This window comes from Doryrhamphus excisus, chromosome 4 (assembly GCF_030265055.1).
Source record: "Doryrhamphus excisus isolate RoL2022-K1 chromosome 4, RoL_Dexc_1.0, whole genome shotgun sequence".
Taxonomy (NCBI): domain Eukaryota; kingdom Metazoa; phylum Chordata; class Actinopteri; order Syngnathiformes; family Syngnathidae; genus Doryrhamphus; species Doryrhamphus excisus.
In genome coordinates this window covers 2,577,243-2,590,003 of record NC_080469.1, presented here as the reverse complement: position 1 = coordinate 2,590,003, position 12,761 = coordinate 2,577,243, and the positions used below count along the sequence as shown (strand labels likewise).

At 40.8% G+C, this 12,761-nt stretch overlaps 1 protein-coding gene across 9 annotated transcripts in view; it reads right to left on the bottom strand.

Annotated features, from left to right (window-relative positions):
• Window positions 1–12,761, bottom strand: part of LOC131127713 (citron Rho-interacting kinase) — a 65,642-nt gene that overhangs the window by 18,392 nt on the left and 34,489 nt on the right. For 7 of the 9 annotated variants that reach the window (XR_009129553.1, XM_058069870.1, XM_058069864.1 and 4 more), the window contains 7 exons: window positions 11,070–11,267; window positions 7,408–7,601; window positions 4,576–4,711; window positions 4,385–4,489; window positions 4,166–4,306; window positions 2,713–2,832; window positions 920–1,145 (listed from right to left, as the gene is read on the bottom strand). Coding sequence is in view for 8 of the 9 variants with exons in the window: in XM_058069870.1 (XP_057925853.1) it covers window positions 920–1,145; window positions 2,713–2,832; window positions 4,166–4,306; window positions 4,385–4,489; window positions 4,576–4,711; window positions 7,408–7,601; window positions 11,070–11,267 (1,120 nt within the window). In the remaining variant the exon portion in view is untranslated. The remainder of the gene's footprint in view (window positions 1–919; window positions 1,146–2,712; window positions 2,833–4,165; window positions 4,307–4,384; window positions 4,490–4,575; window positions 4,712–7,407; window positions 7,602–11,069; window positions 11,268–12,761) is intronic. The other 2 variants (XM_058069866.1, XM_058069872.1) reach the window with 1 other exon arrangement.

The window sequence follows — 12,761 nt, the reverse complement described above, 5'->3', positions numbered from 1 at the left end:
ACTTTTACAATCAGTACCTGTTACATTTGTTCACTTCCTGCTTTCCTAATATAATTTTGTAAGGGTAATGGTTTTATTTCATTTGAACATGCATCAGATTACAATTGAATGCATCCCATAATCAGTTCACAGTTCCACATGTCCAAAAGGAGTAAGAAGAAGCATCTGGTACTTTTACAATCAGTAACTGTTATATTTGTTCACTTCCTGCTTTCCTAAAATATTTTTTTATTTTTGTTTTTTACTTAAAAAAAAAAGTTTTAATTTTTTAATTCAATTTAATTTTTTTATTTTTGTTTATGAAGAAGCAAAGCTTATTAAATCCTACCCCTCCATCTGGTACTTTTACAATCAGTAACTGTTACATTTGTTCACTTCCTGCTTTCCTAATATAATTTTTCATTTTTATGTTTTACTTTAAAAAAAGTTTTAATTTTTTAATTTAATTTAATTTTGTAATTTTTTTTAGGAAGAAGCAAAGCTTTTTTTATTTTTTTAAATTTTTTTAATTTTTTTTCATTTTTTTCATTTTTTGTCACGTACCAAAGTACAAGGTGATATGCGCATCCAATGACATAATGGGTACCATAGTACATCATGACTGGTTCAAGACTCTAACAGCGTTCTAACAGCGGTACATGCATGCTGTTCATTTTATCGGTATTATGAATTATTTTTATGAATTATTCCAGACTGGGAATAAATGGTTTATTTTCAGTCCCATCCTGGGTCACGAATTCTGCTGCTTGAATATGCAAGGATCCACGATATTGACTTTTTCTGCATGTCGACTTGCCCCCTTTGCTCTTTGTTCCCACGGCAACAGCAAAAGAGAAGAATAAAACTTACTGATGATTATTTTTTTTTTGTTGTCCATTTCCAAAACAGAACATAAACCGCTGCGGGCCACTCGTCTCACCTTCCTCTCTCAACGATCGAAGTTCTGCTCTCATTTTCTGAAGAGCATCTTCAAGCTCGGAGCAGCGCATTCGTTCCTTGTCCAGCGCTGACTTCATGTCGCTGTACTGCAGGGGGACCGGCTGGATGGCGGGCACAGGGGAGACCTGGCCCTGACTTTGTCCTTGCACCTGGGCCTGAGCAGCCATGGCGGTCAGCAGGTCCTCACGTCGACGTCCGAAAAGACCCTGAAGGATACGGACGTCACTTTAATGGCAATTTAAAGGTACAAGCTGTTCTCTGTACATGCTGAGTGGGACCAATCACAGCGGAGTGGGCGTGTCATCGTTGAAATAAATTTTCAAATTTAGTTTTGGAAATCCAAGGAAAATACAGCTGGAATAGGCGCAAATTCTGGAAGATCTACAATGATTTCAGTGCAGGTTATTATGTGTAGCTGCTCTATAGGAGTCCACAAATCCATACATGTTGCCTGTTGTGAGATCATTCAAAACCTGACCATAAAAAACCTGTTGTTCCGGCGTTCAAGTCTGGTGCTTGTGTGTCTCACCCAACATTACAGTAACATTACTGCTAAAACATGAACATCTGTACATGCTGAGTGGGACCAATCACAGCAGAGTGGGCGTGTCGTTGTTGAAATTAATTTTCAAATGACAGTTTTGGAAATCCAAGGAAATACAGCTGGGATAGGTGCAAATTCTGGAAGATCTACAATGATTTCAGTGCAGGTTATTATGTGTAGCTGCTCTATAGGAGTCCACAAATCGATACATGTTGCCTGTTGTGAGATCATTCAAAACCTGACCATAAAAGCCTGTTGTTCCGGCGTTCAAGTCTGGTGCTTGTGTGTCTCACCCAACATTACAGTAACATTACTGCTAAAACATGAAGTGGCCATGGAGAACTGTATTATATTCTATTGTATATATTGTAGGCGTCACGGTGGTCTAGTGGTTAGCGCGCAGACCTCACAGCTATGAGACCAGGGTTCAATTCCACCCTCGGCCATCTCTGTGTGGAGTTTGCATGTTCTCCCCGGGTTTTCTCCGGGTACTCCGGTTTCCTCCCACATTCCAAAAACATGCTAGGTTAATTAGCGACTCCATATTGTCCATAAGTACGAATGTGAGTGTGAATGGTTGTTTGTCTATATGTGCCCTGTGATTGGCTGGCCACCAGTCCAGGGTGTACCCCGCCTCTCACTACCCCGAAGACAGCTGGGATAGGCTCCAGCACCCCCCGCAACCCTTGTGAGGATAAACGGTGGAAAATGAATAAATGAATGAGTTCTCCTCGTATGTTGTGTGGAAGTGGTAACTTTTTGGCTTCTTATTTTCTTTCCCCACCCTCGGCCATCTCTGTGTGGAGTTTGCATGTTCTCCCGGTGAATGCGTGGGTTTTCTCCGGGTACTCCGGTTTCCTCCCACATTCCAAAAAACATGCTAGCTTAATTAGCGACTCCAAATTGTCCATAGGTATGAATGTGAGTGTGAATGGTTGTTTGTCTATATGTGCCCTGTGATTGGCTGGCCACCAGTCCAGGGTGTACCCCGCCTCTCACTACCCCGAAGACAGCTGGGATAGGCTCCAGCACCCCCCGCAACCCTTGTGAGGAAAAGCGGTAGAAAATGAATGAATGTACATATTGTACTCCAATTTTTGTGTTAAATAAAAAGTATTGGTATAAGTATTACTGATTTAGCGTATATTCCAGGATTTTTTTTTTCAAATGTGTAGTGTTGCCCACGAGTAGTACTTATAAAAAAGTACAATGAAGTAATGCCATCTTACCTTCTTTTTCTTGGAACCACCGTGGGCTTGCGTCTGCAGGAAGTCGATGAGTTTGGTCTGCTGGGTGATGGTCCCTTCCATTTTCACCTTCTCATGAGAGTATACGGCCTGCAGGTGGAGCTAAGTGAACATCACTACTGCCATGAATGTCTCCTCAAGTACTTGCTTCGCACATGAAAAAACTGCAAGTTTGATTCACACATCATATTCAATATGTAACTATTAATAATATGAAAAGAATGATGGGACCGCTTTGAACAGGGGTGTCCAAACTTTTTCACAAAGGGCCTCATACCGGAAAATCAAAGGATGCACTTTACATTTAAAAAAAAAAAAAACAATTCATGTAGATCGGGGGTCTCAAACACACAACCCGCGGGCCAAATGTGGTCCGCAGGACACTAGTTTGAGGCCCCTGCCTTGATATGAAAGTTTAATGTTAGTTTGATATGGATGCTGTATGGTATCATGTACCCAGAAAAAAATTATTACGTTTGATTAATGTTCATGTTAAAGGTTAAATAACTGTTAATAGTTATCCTCCCTATCCGTGTGGAAGTGGTAAGTTTTTGGCTATTTAAGTTGAAAGGAAATAACTTGAAGGCTACCGTTTAGGTCGCTAGCTCTCTAGTTTGCGAGTTAGCATGTGTCTCAAGACCCTGTTTTTTTTTTTTTTTTTTTTTGAAAACCTGCTGCGGCCCAGCCTCACCCAGACCCTAGTTTCCAGTGGCCCCCAGGTAAATTGAGTTTGAGACCCCTGATGTCTGTTTTTTTTTTTTAAATGGGGACATATTATGCTCATTGTTCAACCCTTTGTATTGAGTTGTGGTCTCCTATAGAGCAGCTACACACAATAACCGGCACAGAAAATGTCTTAGATCTTCCGGAATCTGCACCTATTCCAGTTGTATTTCCTTTGATTTGTTCTTCCTGTCAAAACGGCCTGTTTTAATTTATCCCATCACATGCCCAAAGTGCTTCCTAACTATGAACCATATAAGGAAATCTGCCTCTCTGTGACATCACAAAGGCGCAGTTTTACCACGCCTTTTGAAACCGAGCGTTTTGACCCATCCCAAACTTCTTTCAGGGCTCAATTCGAAATGCGGAAACTTCATTATCTGAAACTTTGGCATCGTTTAACACGATAATACAACCTTCTAATTTATACTTTATAGGTCAAAAAAATGCAAAAATCATAATATGTCCCCTTTAAGAATAAAACAGCCTGAACCTTAACACATTATTAATATAAATTTTGAATTTTTAGAATGTGCCCAAGGCCAAAACGGCTCCCGAGCCGCACTTTAGACACTTCTGATTAAAAGAGTTCAAATCGTATACAAAATACCCAGGCCGCACTTGGGACACTTCAACTGTACAGCACATTATTAGCATATGCGTTAATATTCATATGCATGCATATTGTATGAGAGTCGATATGTAGCAGCACCTGGATGTTCTCCAGCTGATATTCCAGGTCAGTTCTCTCAGTTTTCAGCAAGTCCGTCTGGTCCAGGGCGTCCTGAAGTCCCTGGGTGAGTCGAAATATGTGTGCCTTCTGAGCATCCATCTGCTGTTGAAGCTTCTCTTGCTAGAAAAGAATCATAATTATCATAACTTGCTTGCAGCAAATTATGTTTTTTTTTTTTTTTAACAGAACTGAATGGACCTCTTCCAACAGCCGCTGTTTCAGATCCCTCTCGCTCTCCAGCTTTTGTTGCAAACTACGTGCGTTCATCTCCAACATGGCATGCTTCTTCTCTAAATCATTCAACTCCAGAAAGACATCATCAAAGGGTTTATCGCAACATCACGCAAGTACTAATAGGTACTACGTACAAAAAAGTACGGAATGCTTACAGTGTCCGCAAGACTCTCAGCTTTCAGTTTCTGGTCTTTAAGTATCTGCTGTAGTGCCAACATCTCCACTTTGTGCTCCTTCACTGTCTGGTCCACAGCCTGGCGGGACTCGGAGCTGCGCTGCTCTGCACGGAGTCTGGAGGACACATAAGAAACGCAGCTGACTTTGGGTGAGACGTGGGTTGCAGCCTGGACTGGTGGCCAGCCAATCACAGGGCACATGTAGACAAACAACCATTCACACTCCACAAACTCCACACAGAGATGTCCGAGCAGGGAATCGAACCCGGCTCACCTAGCAGTGAGACCTGGCAAAACGGCAACAGCAACAGAGTCAACTATAATGGGTAATATGAATGGAAAGATGACTGTAGGGGTGTTATTTCATGTTTAGAGGGCTCTATAAATAGTAATTCATTTTCTACCGCTTATCCTCAAGAGGGTCTTGGGGGTGCTGGAGCCTATCCCAGCTGTCTTCGGGCAAGAGGCGGGGTACACTCTGGACTGGTGGCCAGCCAACCAATCACAGGGCACGTATAGACAAACAACCATTCACACTCACATTCATACCTATGGACAATTTGGAGTGGCTAATTAACCTAGCATGTTTTTGGAATGTGGGAGGAAACCGGAGAAAATCCACGCATGCACGGGGAGAACATGCAAACTCCACACAGAGATGGGTGGAATCGAACCCTGGTCTCCTAGCTGTGAGGTCTGTGCGCTAACCACTAGACCACCGTGCAGCCTGAGCAATATTTAGTTTATTGTTTTTGCTCATACTCAATGCTCCCGATGCATTGCAAACTCCACACAGAGATGGTGGAATTGAACTCGGGTCTCCTAGCTGTGAGGTCTGCGCGCTAACCACTAGACCACCGTGCAGCCTGAGCAATATTTAGTTTATTGTTTTTGCTCATACTCAATGCTCCCGATGCATTGCAAACTCCACACAGAGATGGTGGAATTGAACCCGGGTCTCCTAGCTGTGAGGTCTGTGCGCTAACCACTAGACCACCGTGCAGCCTGAGCAATATTTAGTTTATTGTTTTTGCTCATACTCAATGCTCCCGATGCATCGCAAACTCCACACAGAGATGGTGGAATTGAACTCGGGTCTCTTCGCTGTGGGGCCTGCGTGCTAACCACTCGTCCACTGTGCAGCCCAAACATTTTATTATTTATCGGAAATTTAGTCCTGTTTTCTTTTAAAGGCAATTAAAGTGCAATAATAAGTGTTGTAGGGTTGTGGGTCTTAGAAGGGGAGCCCAGACTTCCCAGTCCTCTACCAAGGCGTTCCCAGGCCAGCTGTGAGACATAATCCCCCCAGTGTGTCCGAGGTCTGCCCCAGGGTCTTCTCCCTACTACATGGGTGGCGGTCAAGGGTGGGCGCCTGGGTGATCTGGTCTTCGGTGCCCAAATCATATTCTTGGAACATTCTGGTTGGCACCCTCATTTCAACCATGCACACTTTTCTCACCCTCACTCGTAAAATGATCAGAATCGGAATCAAAATACGGAATCAGAAAAAGAATCGTTCAAATTCAAACTTTGTCCAACCCAAGTTAGTTTGTAAGCATTTGTTTTCACTTTGTGTTGACTTTGTTCGTACCGTGAGTTAGATGAGTTTGATGACCTCTTGTCTATTTAATCTGCTCTGTCTCAAACATGCGGCCCGCGGGCCAAATGTGGCCCGCAGGACACTAGTTTGAGGCCCCCGCCTTGATATGAAAGTTTAATGTTAGTGCGGCCCGCGCAAGTTTGATATGGATGCTGTATGGTATCATGTACCCAGAAAAAATTATTACGTTTGATTAATGTTCATGTTAAAGGTTAAATAACTGTTAATAGTTATCCTCCCTATCCGTGTGGAAGTGGTAAGTTTTTGGCTATTTAAGTTGAAAGGAAATAACTTGAAGGCTACCGTTAAGGTCGCTAGCTCTCTTAGTATGCGAGTTAGCATGTGTCTCAAGACCCTGCAGTTGCGCAATATGTTGTAAATAAAAAGAGTATAAATGTGACTATAGTCGTGTTTTGTCATGTCTACAGGGCTCTAATAATGCTTTGTTCATTTTAATCTGAAAAAAATCATTTGTCTACCCACCAACTATATGTGGTTTCTTAAGTTTTTATTATTTGCCGTTTTATTATTATTATTATATTTATGTATTTATTACTGATTAATTGATTTTCTTTATTCTTATTTTTCATCTTATTTTGTGCAGAAAAATAAAAATTAAGATATTTGAGAACAGTGGAATGTTTTATCAGAGTTTTTATTGTAGAAAATCCAAACCAACGCACTGAAAAAGTTTGTATATTTTTCTGTTTTTAATAAAAAAACAATTTTTTTTGGAAAACCTGATGCGGTCCAGCCTTGCCCAGACCCTAGCTCCAGTGGCCCCCAGGTAAATTGAGTTTGAGACCCCTGATCTAAACGACTCCATATTCTTAGTTAAGATGTTTTACCCAAAAACGTCCCAAATCTAAATCTCTCCAGGTTATGAGAAGATGATTTAATACCAAATGTTCCTTGCCCACATGGACTAAAAACATATTTTTAAACAAATATCCAGAACACGGTGTGATGATCCCTTGAGAGAATAGGCCAGAACCTTTTGAATCCAGCATGTGTAGGTGGAGGCGTGCAAAACAACATTAATAGCAAACAACGCCTACCCATGGAGAGAATGCCACCTTATATTCCGTCTGAATACATAACAGGTATCTCATTACATTACATCACTGGCTATTGGACAGCGTCTCCAACCGTAAACACAGTAGAACATCCAAAGTTGAATACTTCATGGAACGGAATATATTGATACTAACCTGTTCTGTTTCTCAGTATCCAACATTCTTTGGACATCCCTGGTCCTCCTCTCAGCCTGGTTCTTCTCATCTTCCAGGGTTGCCCTCCAGGCGTCCCACTGCCTCCCCTTCTCCAGGAGCTCATCATTTAAGCTTTCCAGTTCCACAACTTGCTCTTCCAACATGGTGCATGTGGTCTTCAGTGTCTCAAGGTTCTGGTACGAAGATACACGGTATTATAGTTCCATATATTCATGCTGTATTTGGATGTAGGACACATTATACAGTGACACATTAAGAAGATATATATATATATATATATTCATTCATTTTCTACCGCTTATCCTCACAAGGGTGCTGGAGCCTATCCCAGCTGTCTCTGGTACACCCTGGACTGGTGGCCAGCCAATCACAGGGCACATATAGACAAACAACCATTCACACTCACATTCATACCTATGGACAATTTGGAGTCGCTAATTAACCTAGCATGTTTTTGGAATGTGGGAGGAAACTGGAGTACCCGGAGAAAACCCACGCATGCACGGGGGGAGAACATGCAAACTCCACACAGAGATGCCCGAGCAGGGAATCGAACCCGGCTCACCTAGCAGTGAGACCTGGCAAAACGGCAACAGCAACAGAGTCAACTATAATGGGTAATATGAATGGAAAGATGACTGTAGGGGTGTTATTTCATGTCTAGAGGGCTCTATAAATAGTAATTCATTTTCTACCGCTTATCCTCAAGAGGGTCTTGGGGGTGCTGGAGCCTATCCCAGCTGTCTTCGGGCGAGAGGCGGGGTACACCCTGGACTGGTGGCCAGCCAATCACAGGGCACATATAGACAAACAACCATTCACACTCACATTCATACCTATGGACAATTTGGAGTCGCTAATTAACCTAGCATGTTTTTGGAATGTGGGAGGAAACCGGAGTACCCGGAGAAAACCCACGCATGCACAGGGAGAACACGCAAACTCCACACAGAGATGGCCGAGAGTGGAATCAAACTCGGGTCTCCTAGCTGTGAGGTCTGCGCGCTAACCACTCGACTGCCGTGCAGCCCATTGTAGAAAATAATAATTTATTTTATTTATTTATTTATTTTATTAATTTAATAATCACCTCGTACTTCGATACAAGGTACATTATTAAAAAAAATTAAATTAAATTAAAATTAAATTAAAAAAACGTGACAAAAATGTAAAAATAAAAAAAATGTAAAAAAAAATTTTTTAAACCTTAAACTATATTAGGAAAGCAGGAAGTGAACAAATGTAACAGTTACTGATTGTAAAATGAATGTTTTGACGCGGGAATAGTTTGAAAAGGTATGGGAACATGTCATGTATTCCACTGGGATTATGCTGGAGTGGTTGGAATAGCGCACGGCTACGAGGCAGGAGTCCACTACAGTCCACTGCAGGACAGAAAAGAAACAACAGGGGGCAGCCGACCAAAACAAGTGCAGATCATGACACAAAAAAAAAAAACAATAACGGCCGGCATCATTCGCACCTGCTATGCCAAAGAATAAGAAAATGTAGCAGGAGGGATAAGGGTTGCAGACTACCTCTTCTTTTTCAGAAAAAAGTGACTAGCGACTTTTTCTTGTTGTATTGGAGTATCTAATATGAAAGCATGTATCGCTCCTCTCAAGGAAGAGCGGGTGCTGCTGTGGGCCCCTCCCCCATCGACAAGCGCCCACAGTCGGCTCCATCTTGTTTGTGTATTTCACCTACTTTCCCAAATGTTATTCCTCTCTCCTACAACGTCCATTACAATTCCGTGCACATGCGTCATGTCCAGTTATGCAAATTAGACAATGATGCCCCCCCCCTCCCACCAGGAAACACTGGTATGTAATTATAAAAAGGGCCGTGTGCTTCACACGGCCTACACAAAAAGCAGCGTACGAAACACTGGGAGACAAATATAGCATGTGGTGGTCATGCTCAGCTCTCTGAAGTCCAACGCTTCCACAGCTGACACGACCTGGACTGATGGAGATGACACATCCATCCCTCCCACACACACACACACACCACCCGATTCCTTGTCTATGGCCTCCATCGCTGGTTACGCAACCGGCAGGACTGAAAGCGCAACCGGACGCCCACGCACTTCATCCCACAGGAGCCGTGCCTCCTCGTTCTGCTGCTGCTGGGCTCCAAGCAGGATATCACGTATTACAATACGGGGCTGCTGCTGCCTGATTTACTCTGTGAGAGCAGGGAGAGGTGTCTAGGTCTCCTGTCACAGGTTGTGGAGACGATATCACATAATGCAACTTAGTGGAAAAGCCTGTGTCTGACTGGGCTGTGAGTGGGAGGTGGAAAAAGGAAAGCAGACTGAAGTGGAAAAAAAATAATAATAATAATGGTGGATGATATGTTTTGGGAATTTTTGCACACAATACAGAAAAATACTGCATTGAAGAGGCGCTGACGACACAACCGAGTCGTTGTTGCGTCTTTGAAAATGTGTCAGGCTTCAAAATCTCATCAAAACTGACGACAATTACATTGCAGGAGAGGCAGGAATATAAAAATATAAAAATATAAAAATATAAAAATATAAAAATATAAAAATATAAAAATATAAAAATATAAAAATATAAAAATATAAAAATATAAAAATATAAAAATATAAAAATATAAAAATATAAAAATATAAAAATATAAAAATATAAAAATATAAAAATATATAAATTTTAGTATGTGTTCCAACTTGCACAATGTATATATATATATTTTTTATGCAATTTTTTGTGCAACTTGCACTATATATATATATATATATAGATAGATAGATAGATAGATAGATAGATAGATAGATAGATAGATAGATAGATAGATAGATAGATAGATAGATAGATAGATAGATAGATAGATAGATAGATAGATAGATAGATAGATAGATAGATAGATAGATAGATATTTTTTTAATTCTACTTTTTTCATAAGATTGCCACTTTTATTTCTTATTATTCTGACTTTATTCTCCTAATATTTTGACATTACTCTCGTAAATAATTGTTTTCTTGACTTTTCCTGTCAAATTGTATTTTTAGAATAAAAAAAACATAATTTGACAACCAAATTAATGAAAAATAAAAATAAAAATAAAAATAAAAATAAAAATAAAAATAAAAATAAAAATAAAAATAAAAATAAAAATAAAAATAAAAATAAAAATAAAAATAAAAATAAAAATAAAAATAAAAATAAAAATAAAAATAAAAATAAAAATAAAAATAAAAATAAAAATAAAAATAAAAATAAAAATACACAATAATTTAAAAAATTGCACAAATGTGGAAAAAAACCTGTCCTTTATTATCACCCATTCTCCTATTGTCTAAATGTGCAAGTAGGGGCTTGTAGCAATGGCTTGTGTTTATGTCGCCAACTGCTTATGTCGACGTGAGTCTGCCATTCTGAGGTGTGTCAACTTAAATGTGTTCCACTGTACACTGGCATACAAAATGTGACTTAGGACAAAAACTATGACTTGATGAGAAGGGAATTTATAAAAATCTATGTAGAATCAGTCAACTGACATTAAGCTCCCCTCCTGATTGGCTGATTACTGAAACAGAAACTGATCTACAGTATATTATAATGTGTATAATACTCCATCCTCCATCTTCTAGATCTCAACCACAGCGTCTTACCTGCTTTTGGTTGTTCAGATGCATCTCGCGGTCGGCCACCTCCCGACGCAGCTGGTCCACATCCTGGCTGAGCTGCAGACGGTCCTCTCTCTCGTCCGAGGCTTCATCCAGCTGCTTGGACAGGTAGAAGTTCTGCCGGTTCAACTCTGCATTCTCCTGGGTCAGTGACGTCAGCTGCTCCTCCAGGTCAGTGATCACCTGTAGCATCACGTCGAAATATGAACATGGAAATAAATGTCTGTCACATGATTTCAAGGTGGCGGCAGTGTGGGGGGGTGGAACACATCTTTTGTGTGCATAAACGGGCTGACTGTAATGTTTACACTCGGTGCGTCTTCTCCCCCGAGGCGGCACAATGACAGCGGCATCTTCATACTGTGTGATGGCGTGGCGGGGAAGTCAACAGTGTGCAATGGATGCTGTGTTGATCTGTCATTCAAAGCACTAACTCACTCGTGCTGATTACATATTGCTCAAAAGGGGGGGGTCGGGGGGAGGGGGGGTACAGTGACTAAGAAGAAGCAAGTGCTTAATAATGACTGTTGTTATTTCAACTTTCATCTCTAATTAGGCTATGCTTTCATGGCCCATAAACACATCACCAGGATATAAAGAGGGCATAGTGTAGAGGTCTCAAACATGCGGCCCGCGTTTTTTTTTTTTTTAAAGGGGACATATTATACTCATTGTTCAACACTTTGTATTGAGTTGTGGTCTCCTATAGAGCAGTTACACACAATAACCCGCACAGAAAATGTCTTAGATCAGGGGTCTTAAACACGCGGCTATGCTAGTTTAGGCTATGCTAGTTTGAGGCCCCCGCCTTGATATGAAAGTTTAATGTCAGTGCGGCCCGCGCAAGTTTGATATGGATGCTGTATGGTATCATGTACCCAGAAAAAAATTATTACGTTTGATTAATGTTCATGTTAAAGGTTAAATAACTGTTAATAGTTATCCTCCCTATCCGTGTGGAAGTGGTAAGTTTTTGGCTCTTTAAGTTGAAAGGAAATAACTTGAAGGCTACCGTTTTGGGTCGCTAGCTCTCTAGTTTGCGAGTTAGCATGTGTCTCAAGACCCTGCACTTGCGCAATATGTTGTAAATAACAAGGACACTAGTTTGAGGCCCCCGCCTTGATATGAAAGTTTAATGTTAGTGCGGCCCCGCGCAAGTTTGATATGGATGCTGTATGGTATCATGTACCCAGAAAAAATTGATTACGTTTGATTAATGTTCATGTTAAAGGTTAAATAACTGTTAATAGTTATCCTCCCTATCCGTGTGGAAGTGGTAAGTTTTTGGCTATTTAAGTTGAAAGGAAATAACTTGAAGGCTACCGTTTTGGGTCGCTAGCTCTGTAGTTTGCGAGTTAGCATGTGTCTCGAGACCCTGCACTTGCGCAATATGTTGTAAATAACAAGGACACTAGTTTGAGGCCCCTCACCTTAATATGAAAGTTTAATATTAGTGCGGCCCCGCGCAAGTTTGATATGGATGCTGTATGGTATCATGTACCCAGAAAAAATTATTACGTTTGATTAATGTTCATGTTAAAGGTTAAATAACTGTTAATAGTTATCCTCCCTATCCGTGTGGAAGTGGTAAGTTTTTGGCTATTTCAGTTGAAAGGAAATAACTTGAAGGCTACCGTTTTGGGTCGCTAGCTCTCTAGTTTGCGAGTTAGCATGTGT